This window comes from Microplitis mediator, chromosome 6 (assembly GCF_029852145.1).
Source record: "Microplitis mediator isolate UGA2020A chromosome 6, iyMicMedi2.1, whole genome shotgun sequence".
NCBI lineage: Eukaryota > Metazoa > Arthropoda > Insecta > Hymenoptera > Braconidae > Microplitis > Microplitis mediator.
In genome coordinates, this window is record NC_079974.1 from 11,771,622 (window position 1) to 11,787,822 (window position 16,201).

The window sequence follows — 16,201 nt, forward strand, 5'->3', positions numbered from 1 at the left end:
TTGTTGTAATTGTTGTTGAGGGTGGTGGTTTATGGATTTCAAAGTCATTTGTCAAATTACAACAATTGCTCATAGCTGAAGATGTCACTGTTGATGGTAATAATCTTCGTCGAGCTGTAAGTCTGTTTGGTTTTTGCGTGTCTGTGGTAAATGTATATGAAGGAGATTGATAAATTGATGAAGAACAAATATCTCCATTCTGAGATATTTTTGTCATCTCTTCAATGTTATTAATATTAATTTTTTCATTTTTTTGATTAATACCTACATCCGTATTCAAAGCTTTCATGGTATTACCACTAGAGCAGATTTTACCAATTTTACTTACACTGGTCACAGAAATTAAGGGATAGAAAAAAAATCCGAAATTTTTAGGGGATTGTCAACATGCTGTAACTCGGTGAAAAATGGTCGTATAAAAAAAATAAAATAAAGCAAATTGTAGCCTCAAGTTTCTAGTTTTCAGATCTGGACCTCAAAATTTTTTATCATGTACGGTTCCGGAGTAATCATAAGAAAACCAACGAAAAAAAAATTTTCAAAATTTTTGCTGGTCTTTCAATACCTCTATGGGCGACAATAAATTTTTTTGAATAATTCGACTCTCTGACTTTTCTCGAAAATTTTATGCCCTTTAATTTGGTGGCCTCAAAAAGTCTCTACGACGATTTGGCGCCGAGTTATCATTGATCAAAGCAAAAAAGTCCATTTTGGCTTTGATAATCAATAACTCAGGATGTATTGGTCTTACAGAGAATGGAAGCAGGGTTTTGAAAACTGGAAAACATTCTCTATAAGGCAAAATTAGTGGCATTTGATAGAAAAATTTTTTTTAAAGCGATATTGTTTGGTAAAAAACAGGTCAAAATTCACAAATTTAAGGATATTCGGAAATCTTGCTATAACTTTGGATGTAACGGATGAACAAAGGATATCTTCAACTTTTTTTCAAACTCAAAGTGTCCTGAAAAAACCCTGAAAATTTCAAATCGCTGCGATTTTTCTTTCTTAGTGCCCCGAAGCTTTAAATTTATCGATTTTGTCAAAAATCACCATAATTGGTAGTTTCTCGGTTTTTGTTCATTTTTTCGATTTGAAAATTTTTTTTTTACCGATAATCTTCATTTCTTTGATCAAAAAGATCGATTATCGAAACAAATTGAAAAAAAAAAAATTTTGAAAAAAATTTATTTTTTTTCAAAATTTTTTTTTTCAAAAATTTTTTTTTTTCAAAATTTTTTTTTTGTTGTATCTGCAATGATTTATCATTATTAAAAAAAAATTCCTAAAATTTTTTTTACCGCTGTAACTGCATCTGCTTTAAACGTCAACTTAACAAACATACCCTTTGGGTAACTCTAATACCGGCGTCCAATAAAGATGGATCAGCAGTAATTTCATTATTATAATTAGTTAGTGTTGGATCATTCAGTACCAGGATTTTAACTGTCTCCAAGATTTCTTTGAAACTCTTGGGGAACGATTTCAAAAAGTCTTCAACAGATATTTTGGAATGAACTAATTGATCTTGCATATTTTTTATGTGATAAATTCTATCCAACGTACTTTTAGGAGTAGATCTTTTAGGTTTTTCATTATTCAGTACTCTTAAAGAATTAAGTTCTTCATTGGATAGAATTTTTTCTATTCCGTCTGAAAAAATGACGTATTAAATTTTAAAAAGGGTGAATAAAATTAATATAATAAAAAAAATCATTTGTAGGACAAAGAGCTAACATCATTCTAGCTAACGGAATTTTCAAGTTTAGATAAAGAATTCAGTTTAAATAAATAGTAACATACATATGACTTACTTGACATAGATATAAAAAGCTAACATTCCTATATGTATATGACAAATACACAGCCATATAGTTTTATAGTGTTATAAATAGACCATGTATGCTCCATATATGCCCGTACATACACCATATATGGCCATATAGGACTGATTTTTCACTAAATTGCGAATTGTAACATAATTTATTAATTCTTATATATATTTACAGGGTATATTTATTAATAAAATTTAATTGGATTAAGGACATAACCACCATTATCGACTTATTTCATTTATCGCGTCTATAATGAACCGGAAAGTCTTATGTATATATATATATTTTTTTTTCATTTGTATAAATGTTATAACAATGTTTATATGTATTTTAATATATACAAATTGAAAAAAAATATAATTCTTGTAAAATATTATACTTGTCATTTTTTTTTATTGATTGCATGAAATAATTAGTGGTCCGCTATTGGCAGGTGAACCGCTATTAGTCTTGTTACTTTTTTTTTTATCTGAAATCTTTTTTTAATATATAGTTTTGAAACTTTATGGGTAATTAATTTTGTTTTATTACCTAAGAGCGTCCAAAATTCCGGATGTTTTTCACCAATAATTTCATTGCTGTATCTATTAAAGTTTTCTGGGCCGTCATTGGTGTTTGTAGGTGCATTAAAAACACTTACATGATCTGGATAACATTGCCAAGTATTTTTTAGATAATCAAGAAATATAAGAATATTAATATCGATGTTTTTAATTTTTTCTATTTCAATTTTTAAAATTTTTTCGGCGTCATCAAAATTATCAGGAGGTAGGAGAGGAACATTGAGCACCAAACTTAAGAATGAATCAGGGGTTTTCAATTTCATCGCCTGCCATTTTTTTATTACAGCCTAAGATACCAAGCAATGTTTATAGAATGTGGTGATTTTTAACTTAAAAACTTTTGGAAATAATTATAAATTACCTGTACAAAATGAAAGTAGCATCCATGAATTTGGGCCCCGTGAAAATTATTTCTAAGTGCTTTGACCGTAGCTTTTTCAAAGTCACTCATGATGTGAATTTTTTTATTTTTTAAATCAGGAAACTCATTAGTAATCCATTTAAATATAGCATTATACATTGATGTGTCTCTATTCTCTGTTAATACCATCATGGCAGCAATATACTGAAAATTCAAAACAAAAAATAGTAATCGAAAATGTCAGATCTATTGACATTGTAACATTTTTTATCGTATCATTATTACCGTTCCTTTCAGTTTATAATGGATGGTGTATATTTGTTCCATTTTTGGTTTTACTGCAGTGCGCTAAAAACCAATAAAAATAAAAATTTACAATATGCAAGCCTCTTAAAGATTTTGAAAAACTAAAATAAATGCAATTGTTCACCGAAAACGTGCTATCCATGAATATTTCGCTGCACTCAGAAAAACCAACGAGTAAAATGTCAGTGGAAAATATAAGGCCGGTTTTATTGGAGCTAGATGTAACGTGGCCTTTTAAAAAAAGGTTACTTTTTAACAACTTCCCCATCTCATCAAGAGTGTCCGGTATCTTCGGCCGGCTTTTCATTCGAGTTCTTGATAAAATACTCCTCACTGAATGGAATGAGTGTTTTGAACTAACTTCGGGACAACTATAGATAAGAAAATAACTTAACTTAATGTAGAAATTTGAAGTACGAGAACAATTTTAAAAAAATAAAGAAATATCTATTGATGAAAATGCTTACACCAACGAAGTTGAATCAAAAATATCCTTCAGCCGCTCTGTTGTCGCCGTGGCCTTTTCCTTCATTGCTTCACACAAAGTTTTCCAGACGTTGCAGTCAACGTCTGGTAAATCGGTATGCTCTTTTTTCACTCTGAAATCGATGCCCTCATGCAAATCTCTAACGTCGCCAATGTTAGAAATGTCTTCGGTGAAATGCAGCGTAGCCTTGCATCCTGATTTTCTCGAAGAACATCCAGCGACTTTTTTACATTGCTTGTCCTCCAAATATATGTAACCATTATAAAAAAAAAGTGTAGAACCAGGTAGTTTACCGGGAATAATTTCCATGATTTTTTAATTATAGACAGAAGTTATTACATTATAACGGTGGGCCCTGGCTACTGCGTGTCCAGGTAGCCAAGAACCACAGTTAATTAGATTTCCCGATTTTACTGACTTTACTTAAATTTACTACTATTAATTAGACTTATTCTGTTCCAAAATTCTGGTTCCAAAAGACGGGAAAACTCTCAGGAAGCGGGTACTCGTCCTGACCGGACACGCGGCTGAAAATAAACTTAAAGCTAAAGGACTCTGGTGATAGTTAATAATTACTACTCGAATAAATTTAATTTATGAAATTTATTTAACCAAGATCCCTCATTATATACAGTTTTCCCCTTTTTCTTAAAACTAATTTAATTTTATATATATATATACAAGTAATTCAAAAGAATTCGCGGACTCGAAACGCGCGGGAATTAATTGGTAACGAGTGAGAATAATGGGCAAAGATTGGCGGGAAATTTCCGCGTTGAAGAGAGAGAGACATTATACAACGTTATAGATTAATTTTATATATATGTGAGCCAAAATCTGGACTTACTGCTGGAATTGGACGACGTTGCATCCTCGAAATCCCTGGGTGATCCACGGGTAGATGAAAGGTCCGGGTAAGCACCGCCGTTAGCCTCCTTAGGTGAATAATCCAAAACAGTACAAACACTTGGTTTGCTTAAACAGCCTCACCCACAAAAACTACAAACCACTGGAGAAATTTAATTTATAAAAAAGTAGAGAAAAGAAAGCGACTGGTCGATCAGCGCACTGGAGCACAAGTGTCGTCTTCAAATTAATCGTCTCGGGTCAGCACCTAGTGTTGACCCCCCCTTAATTATGCGCAGTGACCATTTCTCACATGTCTGCTGCGCTAAGACTAACGCCAAGACTCAGCCGAACTCGCTAACGAGAAAACCAAATGAGAGCGAGAGAGAGAGAACAAAGGAAGCGAGAGAGCCTCACTCTCACGTCTGAAAATCGCTGCTACACGGTTACAACATTCTAGATAACGATCAATTTGCAAAATTTAAAGACTGATATCATTTGTTTAAATTTTCTTTTACTATATGAACAAACGACTACTGAATAAATAAATGAATGTTTTGCACATACATAATTAATAAATTTGTTGTAATATATTATAATAAAAAAAAATCAACCGGAAAGAGTGCCTACTAGGACCACTTCGACGAATTTTTTATTTCTGTCATGAGAATATAATTTGGATTACTCGAAAAAATTTTTTTTTCTAACGATTTGAAAAAAAATTATGTACTAAATATTATAGAAAAATAATTATCCTCTGATAGAGTTCCCACAAGCTCCATTTCAAATGAATTTTTAGCTTCAATCATGACAAATATAATTTGAATTACTTGAATATTTATTATTATAATTATTTTTTTTTTTTTTGACGATCGAAAAAACTAAAATGCACAATATTGTAGAAAAATCAATTCCCTCTAAAAAGAATACCGATTTCCCGAAAAATTTTTAAATTCAGACATTTAAAAAATAATTTCAATTAGTTGAATATGTTTTTTTTTTGTGTAGCGATTAAAAAAAAAATACGTGCTGAATACTCTAGAAAAATAATTATCCACTGCTAAGAGTACCCACAAGCCCCACTTCAAACGAATTTTTTAATTTATGTTATGACTAAGGCCGGGAATTTGGTTTCGCTAAAAAAGAGAGATAGAAGATGGGCGGAGCCAAGTTTTCTGATTGGCTAAAACTTTTCCCTAGATTTGGTATTTCTTTGTCCTCTGAAAGTGTTTTTTTTTTTTTTTTGTAATGAATAAGAGCTATCACATTTATTATATTAATTTAGCTGTCAACGTTAGATATGTTAAATGGGTTATTCATCAAAACATGGCTAGTTTCACGATCATCAATATTGTATGTAAGTCGTATATACATGTAGAAGGAATGACTTAAAATCAGTTTTAGTAGGTTTTTTTTCCTTTATCAATACTGATTTTGAACGAATAATTAAACTGCCAGTAAATCTTTTATGGGAAATTATTTTTTGTTTAAGCAACTCTGAGGGCCAGTTTTTCAAACCGGGTTTATTTTTATCTGGGTTTAAATGATTATTGCTGGTCTATCTATATATTATTAATGTATATTTAATAATGAATATAATCAATACTAGCAATATTGAAAACCAGATGAAAACAAACCCAGTTTGAAAAACTGGCCCCAATTGACACTTAAATGATATATAAATAAATTTTTTTTTTTTTCAAGCACAATTTTCGTATATTATCTGTTTCCAGGAACTAGCATAATAGTAAAGTATTATGAATCTTTAAGACCCAAATTTTTGAGTTAAATATTTTTTTTCAAATGTTTATTTTCAATTCGGATTGATAATCTTGATAATTATAATTAAATTATACTTTTAGTACCAAGGTCCAATTTTTCAATCCAAGACTTTTTTCATTCGGGATGAAATTGTTATTGTTAGTGTATAATACTAGTTAGTTAGTGTATAATACTAATATACACGATATTTAGTGAATATGTATACCTCTATAGATACATTGTCGATAATTATTCAATCCCGAATTCGAGAAATTTCAGATTTCAAAATTGGCCTTGAGAGTTGGAATGGTTTTTGGTTGAACTATAATTTCTTATTCAACGTTTTACTTGACTTACGGTTTATTTAATTTCAGAAATGTATTATTTTCTACTATCTAGATGCAGAGAATTTTATTATTAAAATTATTCAAAAATTTTAGTTAACGGTCAAATATTTCCATATTCTAGAAAATTATCCCATCTGTTTAAGTAATTTTTAATAAAATTGAATTAATCCTAATAGCAGTTTGCTTTAGCAAAAGTTTACTTTCCAAAAGTTTCCTTGAATATTTCGTCAAATGTCTGTCAACTTCAGACTTTTCCGTTTTTGACGACAATTGCTATATAATTTTACGTAAATTTACTACCCGAGTTAGAATGCAAATTTACTTCAAAAGTTGACTAGAAAAAATTTGTCGTAAATTTTCAGGCAAATTGTTATGTCAATTTATTGTTAATTTGACTTGAAACATTGTAAAGTATTTTTTTACCGTCAAATTGTAGACGTTTTTATGTATGAATTTGCTTACTTTCTGAAATGGTAAGAATGAACATTACCAATTTTTTTTCCTAGTAAAAAATTACCTTTAAATTGAGCAAAAATTAACCGCAAATTTTTATTTTCAATTTTTGCTGTTAAATTATCAGCAACCCATACAAAGTTTGGAAATCGGCCCTAGATCAGGCCATTACTAGGCCAAGAATGTCGATTAACGGCTCAGCAATGGCAATTTTTATTGGCCGATAAACGGCTTATAGCCGGAATGATAACGTCGGCCCATTAATGGCGCTCGACTATCAGCCGATTAATGGCAGCCAGCAATCGGCCAAGCAAGCAAATAAATTTAATTTAAAAAAATTGTTATTATTATTCACCTCGTAAAATTCATAATCATTAACGTTTAAATTATCTAAGGGAGGTAAATGATGTGAAAAAAACTTGGTGGAAATTCTGCTGGACCCAGGCGCGAACTGTCGTCCTTCTGATTGCTGGGTCTGAATGATAACTACTGGACGAACCTACCAATGTTGAATTGATACTTTTATATGATCTACTTATTCATTCTGCCACAACCACTCGGTTTTATAAAATATATAGAGCAATTGAATTAATATTTTCAATCATTAAGAAAAAAAAATATTAATTTCGTACTATTTTGATTATAATTTCGTAATTTTTAAAGATAAAGCTTATTAAATTTAATTGATTATTTATCGAGAATCCAGTTGAATTATCTTACTCTACCACTATTATTAAAAATGACATTTACTTTAACAATTTACTATACTTATTTTTGAATTAAATTAATTTTTATAAGTAAAATGATAAAACTGCGAGTGTTGATTGCAAATGATAACGAACTAAAAAATATATTCATTGTTAGTTGTAAATAACTGTATTCGAAAAATTAAAATATTTATTAATTGAAACTTAGTTTAATTCAAAAATAAATAATTATTAATTAAAGAAAACTACAATAACAAGGTATTTGAATAATTAATAATTGATTGGTAGATTTTTTCATTTAACAAGAATCAATCATGGACCACTGATTCACCAACAGTAGCCCAAAGTTGCGAACCGATAATCGTCCAGTCATAAGTAGCCATTCATTGGCCAGCCATCGGCAGCGTCGTGTGTCTGGTGTTTCCTTGAAAGGGATTACGAGAAGTCATATTCTGATATGAAACCAGCAATGCCATTACATCTACATTCAAAAATTTTAATGAAAATTCATTTCGATTTGACTACGCTATCATGGTGAAAAATTAAATGGCTGGTGGTAATTAACCAGATTTGGGCCATTACGAATTGCCAATGCTTGGCCGAGCGATGGCAGCTACACATCGGCCAACCTACGGCATTTTCTCCATTAACGGCAACTTTGTATGGGAAATTCGGGCAGAAAATTTCAGGCAATTTCAATGTCAAATTACTGTCAATTTCAAGCTAAAGTAGCTATCAGGGTGGTTTTAAGTTTTTACCAACTGTCAAAGACCCTGTCAACTGTCAAAACAGGTTACATGAGATAAGTTGGTTACACGCGAGTTATCGTGTAAATAAATAATACATGGAATTGATAGAATACCAAATAAATAAAAGACGCTTGAAACAGTTTATTTGTTTTGTATTTCGTAAATAATTACATGAATTTTTTTTTTTTATTTTTTGATTCAGAGATTTTAAGGATAGTTGTGTGACGTTCTCGTCTGATTTCATCTATAAAAAAAAAGTTAAATTATTTATTTCAATAAAGTTTTACATCTGAATCATTTGGTATAAACGTTTCGTCGCTTACAGCGGGTAACGGATATCTCCCGAGATAAGAGATTGTGAACGCCGTCGTGGCTTGCAACTAGACATAACATCCGTCAAGGTATGAGTTCCGAGCCACGACGTTGTTCACACAATAACTCGAGATGCTGTGTCATCATATTTGTTTATTATATAAGCTGGTGCATAATGTAGGAGAGTTAGTCTTTCGACAAACTGCCCAGAGCACAGACCTACTTATTCTTTCAATAAAAATCCATTCTCTACCCCTTTGAGTTTTTACTCTTTCCTTAAAAAAAAGACCGAAAGCGCGAGAAAGCTGCTACGGTCACATCCTCCCTACTTCCAACCGAGAGCGCGTGAAAGCTGCTACGGTTCTCACTACCATCCTTAGCCGAAAGCGCGAGAAAGCAGCTACGGCCTTGAAATTACCATCCCTGTTCCATGCGCAAGAGGCGCGGTCGCAAGGCAGGTCGCCGTCTGCAATTCTGGCGATTGCAGGGTCAGCTTAATCCGGTGTCGGGGTCTCCGCCCCAAGTAAACGGTAAATCCGACGGTCCGCGTGTTGCGTCCGAGGAAGTGTTGCTCGGTACGCGTTTAGTGTTGGTCGTTCCGCGTGGTGCCGATCACATCGACGAGGCTGCCGCACCGATACTCGAGTCCAAGAGTATCCCAGCTCCAGGAAGTTCCGGAGAGGGTCCCTTGGATTTCACAGTAGAACCACCATCAGATTGTCCACCAGCCTTCTGGACAGGAATCACTGACGGCTGGGGACTAACTGAGATCAACCTGCCAGCGATAAACCAACCCCCGGGAGGAACCATTCCATTCCGTGACCCTAGGTACGGGTATTATTCCGAGGAGCACTTCCGGCGGACAGGAAGTGACGACTATCCACCGCTAGAGGCTAAGAAGCTAGAGAAAAAGGGAATAGTTTGGGGTGACCTATGGGGCCCTTAAAGGTACGTGCCTAAAGTAATACAGAGAAATTTAAAAGTAATTAAAAGGAGCTTAACAGTCGGCGCATCAGGGGTCCATCGACACCCTAACGTCGCCAGCCTGGTAAATCTTTAATAATAAACCCCGAGAAAATTTTGGGATGTAACAATTGAATGCAATATCCGACTCTGATTAAGGGCCAGTTTCTCAAACCGGATTTATTTTCAATCCGGGTTAAAATTATTATTGCTGGCATATCTATATATTATTAATTAATGTATACTAGCAACATTGACCCGGATAAAAATAAACCCGGTTTGAAAAACTGACCTTAAATTCCGAAAATAAAACCGATGAATCCTGATTAAAACCAATGAATTCCAGTTGCAAATCTTTCGGATTAAATCGGAACTCAGTGTCTTTAATCGGAATTTTTGATTAAAAATCTTTAATGTCATATGCCCAAGTTTATAAAATAAAAAACACAGAGTATGGAACTGAAGAGAAAAATCAAATTTTAAAGAAAAAAAAAAAGTATTTTTCTTTCGTTCGTAAATTTACAGATTAATATTTTTTTTACATTGTGTGATCGTAGCTCTTAGCTCTTATAAGAAATACAATTGTCTACAAAATCAGCTGTTAGGATTATTTTCATACAATCTTTAAAAAATGAATCATAGAACTCAAAATTTAAATAAAATAGAATCCTTGAAGACTTTTTTTTTATTTTTATTTTTGTTTGTAACATTAAATTATTATATAATCTGTCTTCTCATGACAATTTAATGCAGCAGGTCATAACTTTTAAATACTAATTTTTTTCTAGTTACTATATAAAAGAAACACAAAAAATCTGGAAACCGGTTGACCCTACGGGCCAGCCCCGAAACTTCCCGCTGTTTTCGAGTTCCTTCAGCTCGAAAACATTATTGCCAATATAGGTTTGAGCTCTCCGAGCTTGTTAAGGCTGGGCCGCACCTAACGAAATCTCGAATTTAAGAATTCTAATTACTTTCGGAATATTTATGGTACTCGGATGATGAAAATCTTCCGAGGAAGTTCGTCTTTTGCTTTTAGTCGGAAACTAAGAAAATTGATATTATGATAATTATTTAATTAATAATTAGAATTTTTAAATTCGAGATTTCGTTAGGTGCAGCCCAGCCTTAATACCTTCGGATACTTTTTTATTTAAGTAAGTGAATTGTTATTTTTAAAATTTTCCATTGCCGATATCATTCAAACTAATTTTTCAAGCCCAAAAGAGTTAAATTTTATGTTAAAATTTGGAATTTGTTGATTGAGTTATACTGGCACGAATTCCTTGTGTAAGGCTTTCACTAAGCTTGCAATTAAAATCTGGTTACAAATGTCTGCAGCAAGACACATACGTAGAAAAAGACACTAGCACCTGTCGATCTTGAGTGCAGACTTGTTTAAGAATTGAAAAAGATTGTTATACGGGTCATAGGGTATTTCGAATTTAGGCGATTTTTTTTTTCTGTCCGACATGAAAAACTAACAATTCATAGAACAAAAAAATATTACCGCTCGAAAAAAAATTATAAGTCAATGAAGAGCTTAGCGCATTGAAAAATTCGATTTCCCGTTTAAATAACATGAGAAACAAATATTTTTTAGTTTGGAATTTTTTACCTCGGCAATGGCTCATTGTACGAATAAGCCAAGCACACATTTTTGTAGGAAATTGAACGCTCTACAAAAAAGTCTTTTATCATTTTTTGATAAATCCATCTGTTCAAAAGTTATTGGAGCTCGAAGTCAAGTTAGAGTAAATTTCGAGATTTTTCTACTTTTTCTGTAAAACTATCGGACTTATAAAATGTCATGGAATTTTTTTTGTAGACAATTTTATTTCCTACAAATTATTTCTGATACATTTTTTTTAAATTCTGCATTGTTTTCTAGTTATTTCTATTTTAATGTCAAGTGTGGTCTCAAACATCAAAATCGGTTACTCAGCTTGAACGATTCAGTGATAATAAATAACCATTTACTTAGTTTTTTCTTGGATAAGGCATATTACAATTCCTTATAGGTTACGAAACCCATACCGGCCCTTCGGATTTAGTGTTTGATGATTGCTTCATAAATTATTGTAATGTCGATTGGTTTGGAAGTTATGAATGTTAGAAATTTTCACGATTTTTTGAAAAGATCAGTTTTTTTTTCAATGTTAAAGTTCATATAACTTTAAGACTAAAACTCATTGACGATTTCTGTAAAAGTAATCTTAAAGCTTGTTGAAGAAAGTTTAATTTTTGTCCTTAAACTTAAAGTTTTGATTGTTTCTTTCATTAATTTTATATCCTTTAAAATTTGAATGGAATCAAGAAAAGTAGAAAATTTTTTTTCATTCCTGATAACTTATGCGTTTCACATTATAATCCAATCCCATTAGTTTTATTCTATAGTAAACAAAATAATTTTCAAATTTCGCAACTATTTCATGTTATGAAATTATTCCTTTCATTATTTACAATATTTTAAGAGTACCTGCACTATATATATATATATATATATATATATATATATATATATATATATATATATATATATATATATATATATATATATTAGAGTGTCTCAAAAAAATCGACTTTTTTTTTTTTCTTGAAGAACATTGAAAAATCGACAGAGTATCTCTAGACAACGACCCTGTTAAAATATGAGACCTTAATATTAATATTTAAAGGTGGCGATTCACGATTTTCTATTTTCCATCTAAATAACATGGGAAAAAAAAAATTTTAATTTTGGAATTTTATACCTCGGCGATGACTTATTGAACAGATAAGTTCAGGATATATTTTTGTAGGGAATTGAACTCTCTACAAAAGAAGTCTCTTATCATTTTTTGATAAATCCATCTGTTCAAAAGTTATTGGAGCTCGAAGTCAAGTTAAAGTAAATTTCGAGATCTTTTTACATTTCCGGCGAAACTATCGGACTTATCATAAAATGTCTTGGGATCTTTTTTGTAGACAATTTTATTTCCTACAAATTATCATTGATAAATTTTTTTCAAATTCTGCATTTTTTTCTAGTTATTTCCATTTTAATGCCAAGCTTCTAAAAAAGTAGTGTTCTGATCGATTTTAAGAGCTTGGCATTAAAATGGAAACAACTAGAAAACAATGCAGAATTTGAAAAAAATTTATCAATGATAATTTGTAGGAAATAAAGTTGTCTACAAAAAAGATCTCATGACATTTTATGATAAGTCCGATAGTTTCGCCGGAAAAGTAAAAAGATCTCGAAATTTACTCTAACTTGACTTCGAGCTCCAATAACTTTTGAACAGATGGATTTATCAAAAAATGATAAGAGACTTTTTTTGTAGAGCCTTCAATTCCCTACAAAAATATATCCTGAACTTATCTGTTCAATAAGCCATCGCCGAGGTATAAAATTCCAAAATTAAAAATTTTTTTTTCCCATGTTATTTAAATGGAAAATATAAAATCATGAATCGCCACCTTTAAATATTAATATTAAGGTCTCATATTTTAACAGGGTCTTTGTCTAGAGATACTCTGTCGATTTTTCAATGTTCTTCAAGAAAAAAAAAAAAGTCGATTTTTTTGAGACACTCTAATATATATATATATATATATATATATATATATATATATATAAATATACACAAACTTTAAGCAGACTTCAAATGTAATACATATCAATAACTCGGTCTATACATATAACCACACTTACTCAGCACTAGCTTGTCAATCCGAGATTTTAGTATTACGTAATTAAATTCATATTGCTCGTACATGTACATATAAGTATACTAACAAATTGTTAGTAACAATATTTAACAGGTGGAGGCACCTGAGGCCACTGAGGACATAACACAGTTTGCTTGAGCAAAAGTTTACTGTACAAAAGTTTCGTTGAATTTTTCGTCAAATTTCCGTCGGACTTTTCCGTTTTTGACGACAATTTGTATGCAACTTGTTATTCAATTTGACGTAAATTTACTGCCTGAATTAGAATGCAAATTCACTTCAAAAGTTGACTAGAAAAAAGTTGTCGTCAATTTTCAGGCAAAATTTTATTTCAATTTATGGATAATTTTACTCAAATATCCTGATAGCCACCTTAACTGTGAGTTAACTTCAAGCTACAGCCGTATTCTGTAGCCAACTTAAAGAAAAGTATTGGAGAACAGTTACGGTTAGCAGTAACCCTAATAGCCACTTTGCATTGAAATTGACGGTAATTTAATGTTGAAATTACCTGAAATCTGCTGCCCGAATTAGCAGACAATTTCACAGCAAAAGTTGAAAACAAAAATTTGCGGTTGATTTTTCTTCAATTTAAAGGTAAACTCCCTGATAGCCAGAGTTTCTGATCAGAAAGTCGATGTACCTGAGTTGCGACCAACTTGACGACAAGTTGTCTACAACTTTTAGCTTGTGTAACTGTTAACTACAAGTTGGCTACAAGTTGCTCAGAAACTTGGCGACAATCTACTGCCGCAACCTGTCACCAAGTTTCTAAGCATCTTGTCGTCAAGTTGGTCGCAACTTATGGAAATGCCAACTTTTGCGGCCAACTTGGCGACAGGTTGCGGCAGTGGGTTGTCGACAAGTTGCGGCCAACTTGGCTATCAGGGCTTTGACGAAAAAAAAACAGTCGGTAATGTTCATTTTTACCATTTCAGAAGGTAAGCAAATTTATACATAAAATTGTCTACAATTTGAGCGAGAAAATATACTTAACAATTTTTCAAGTCAAATTAACAGTTAATTGACATAAAATTTGATGAAAATTGACGACAACTTTTTTCTAGTCAACTTTTGAACTGAATTTGCATTCTAAGTCGGGAAGTAAATTTACGTGAAATTGTAGAGGAAGTTGCATACAAATTGTCGTAAAAAACGAAAAAGTCCGGTTGACGGAGATTTGACGACAAATTCAAGGAAACTTTTGTAAGTAAACTTTTGCTAAAGCAAACTGTGATTTTAGGGTACTGCTGTATTCTGAAGTCAACTTAAATAAAAGGGAGAGCAAACAGTTACGGTTAAGTTGACAGTAAATTGTCTGTAAACTTGAATTCAATTTGAAAATAAGTGTTACTGTTAGACAATGACGTTAAGTTGATTGAAACTTTCACTTCAAATTGACGGCAAGTTCTTCTGTCAAATTACATTCAGATGACAGCAGTTGATTTGCACTAACTTACACGCAGGTATTATCCAGCCAAGGCTTGCCAGAAACTTGTCGTTTAGTTAACCGAAAATGTTTCACTGCAGAACTTACTGCGCAACCCTAATAGCACAGTTTGCTTAAAAAAAAGTTTACTTTACAAAATTTCCCTTGAATCTTTCATCAAATGTCCGTCAACTTCGGACTTTTCCATTTTTGACGACAATTGATATACAACTTGCTATACAATTCAGTTCAAAAGTTGCCATTTTCCCATTTTTTCACTATGAGGCCCCTCTTCTGGAGTCGCAAGTAAATTTACACTGCACCCTAAATTTTTGTTCGTTTGTGAGGATCATAATCTAGGTCTGAGCAAATTTTTAGCCAGATCTATTCATTAGAACAAAAGTTGTTAGCAATCAAGTTCGAATAAGATGCCATTTTACCCATTTTTCTACTATTAGGTCCCTCTACTGGAGTAGTGCGTCGTGCATATCATCGATAAATGAATAAATTTTTAGACAAGCCCCGTGGTTAAATAGAAATTTGTGTCGCAAACAAGTTGAAACTAAATAAAAAGTTGTGTCGAAAAAAAGCTCCGAAAGTAATGATATTCAATAGTGAGCTACGTTATACAAATGTCATGATCGCGTTACTAGTTGTGTCGCACAAGTGTCACGACCGGAAGGTACTACATGTCGCAAAAATGTATAAACTACATTTGCTTTTTTATTTTGATTATCGATAAAGTGCTGCATAGGTTTCGCACAAGTATCGTGCAGATGTCGCATGAGTGTCGCAGACATTTTATCACAAGTCGTGAGTAAAAAGTCGGGCGCTACGCACGTGATTGATGAATGTTTCAATTTCCGCCGTCGTTTTGTCGCCGATTTAAAGTGTGTGTCACAAACGTGAGGCAACTGGCTAGTAGGTTGTGTAAAATAGGAGTCCAACACGGGCCGAGAATCTATAGTAAATTGTTGTCGTAACTTAGTTATCGTAACAAAATGGCGGGCTGTATTTTACGAGCGTCGTGAACCAGATTAAAAAATTTCTTTCTAATCTCTAATTCCATATCTAATAATTGAAAAGTCAATCAAAAATTTTAATTAGCCATAGCTAAAGGGAATTAGAAAATTACATTGTGATTCTAAATTTTCTATTTTCGAATAAAAAAATTGAATAAAATATTTTTAATTCTGAACATCGGATTGGTGTAGGTTTAATTTTAAATTCTCTGCTTACGCTGAAAATTATTCAAAAAATTTAATGCTCAAATGTCTTAACGATGCATGATCTTAATTCAAATTCTATTATATCTGACGATCAATAATAAGTTTAAAAATATTCAAACTTGAAGACCAAGTAAAACAG

At 32.0% G+C, this 16,201-nt stretch overlaps 1 protein-coding gene across 1 annotated transcript; it reads right to left on the reverse strand.

Annotated features, from left to right (window-relative positions):
• Nucleotides 1–2,012: 2,012 nt before the first annotated feature.
• LOC130670516 (uncharacterized) lies at nucleotides 2,013–3,861 on the reverse strand. The gene is made up of 6 exons (XM_057473929.1): nucleotides 3,533–3,861; nucleotides 3,190–3,436; nucleotides 3,045–3,107; nucleotides 2,760–2,963; nucleotides 2,367–2,685; nucleotides 2,013–2,311 (listed from the first exon to the last, which is right to left on the reverse strand). Exons 1-6 carry the CDS (start codon nucleotides 3,859–3,861, stop codon nucleotides 2,301–2,303), a joined length of 1,173 nt encoding a protein of 390 aa, XP_057329912.1. The 3' UTR covers nucleotides 2,013–2,300.
• Nucleotides 3,862–16,201: the final 12,340 nt, after the last annotated feature.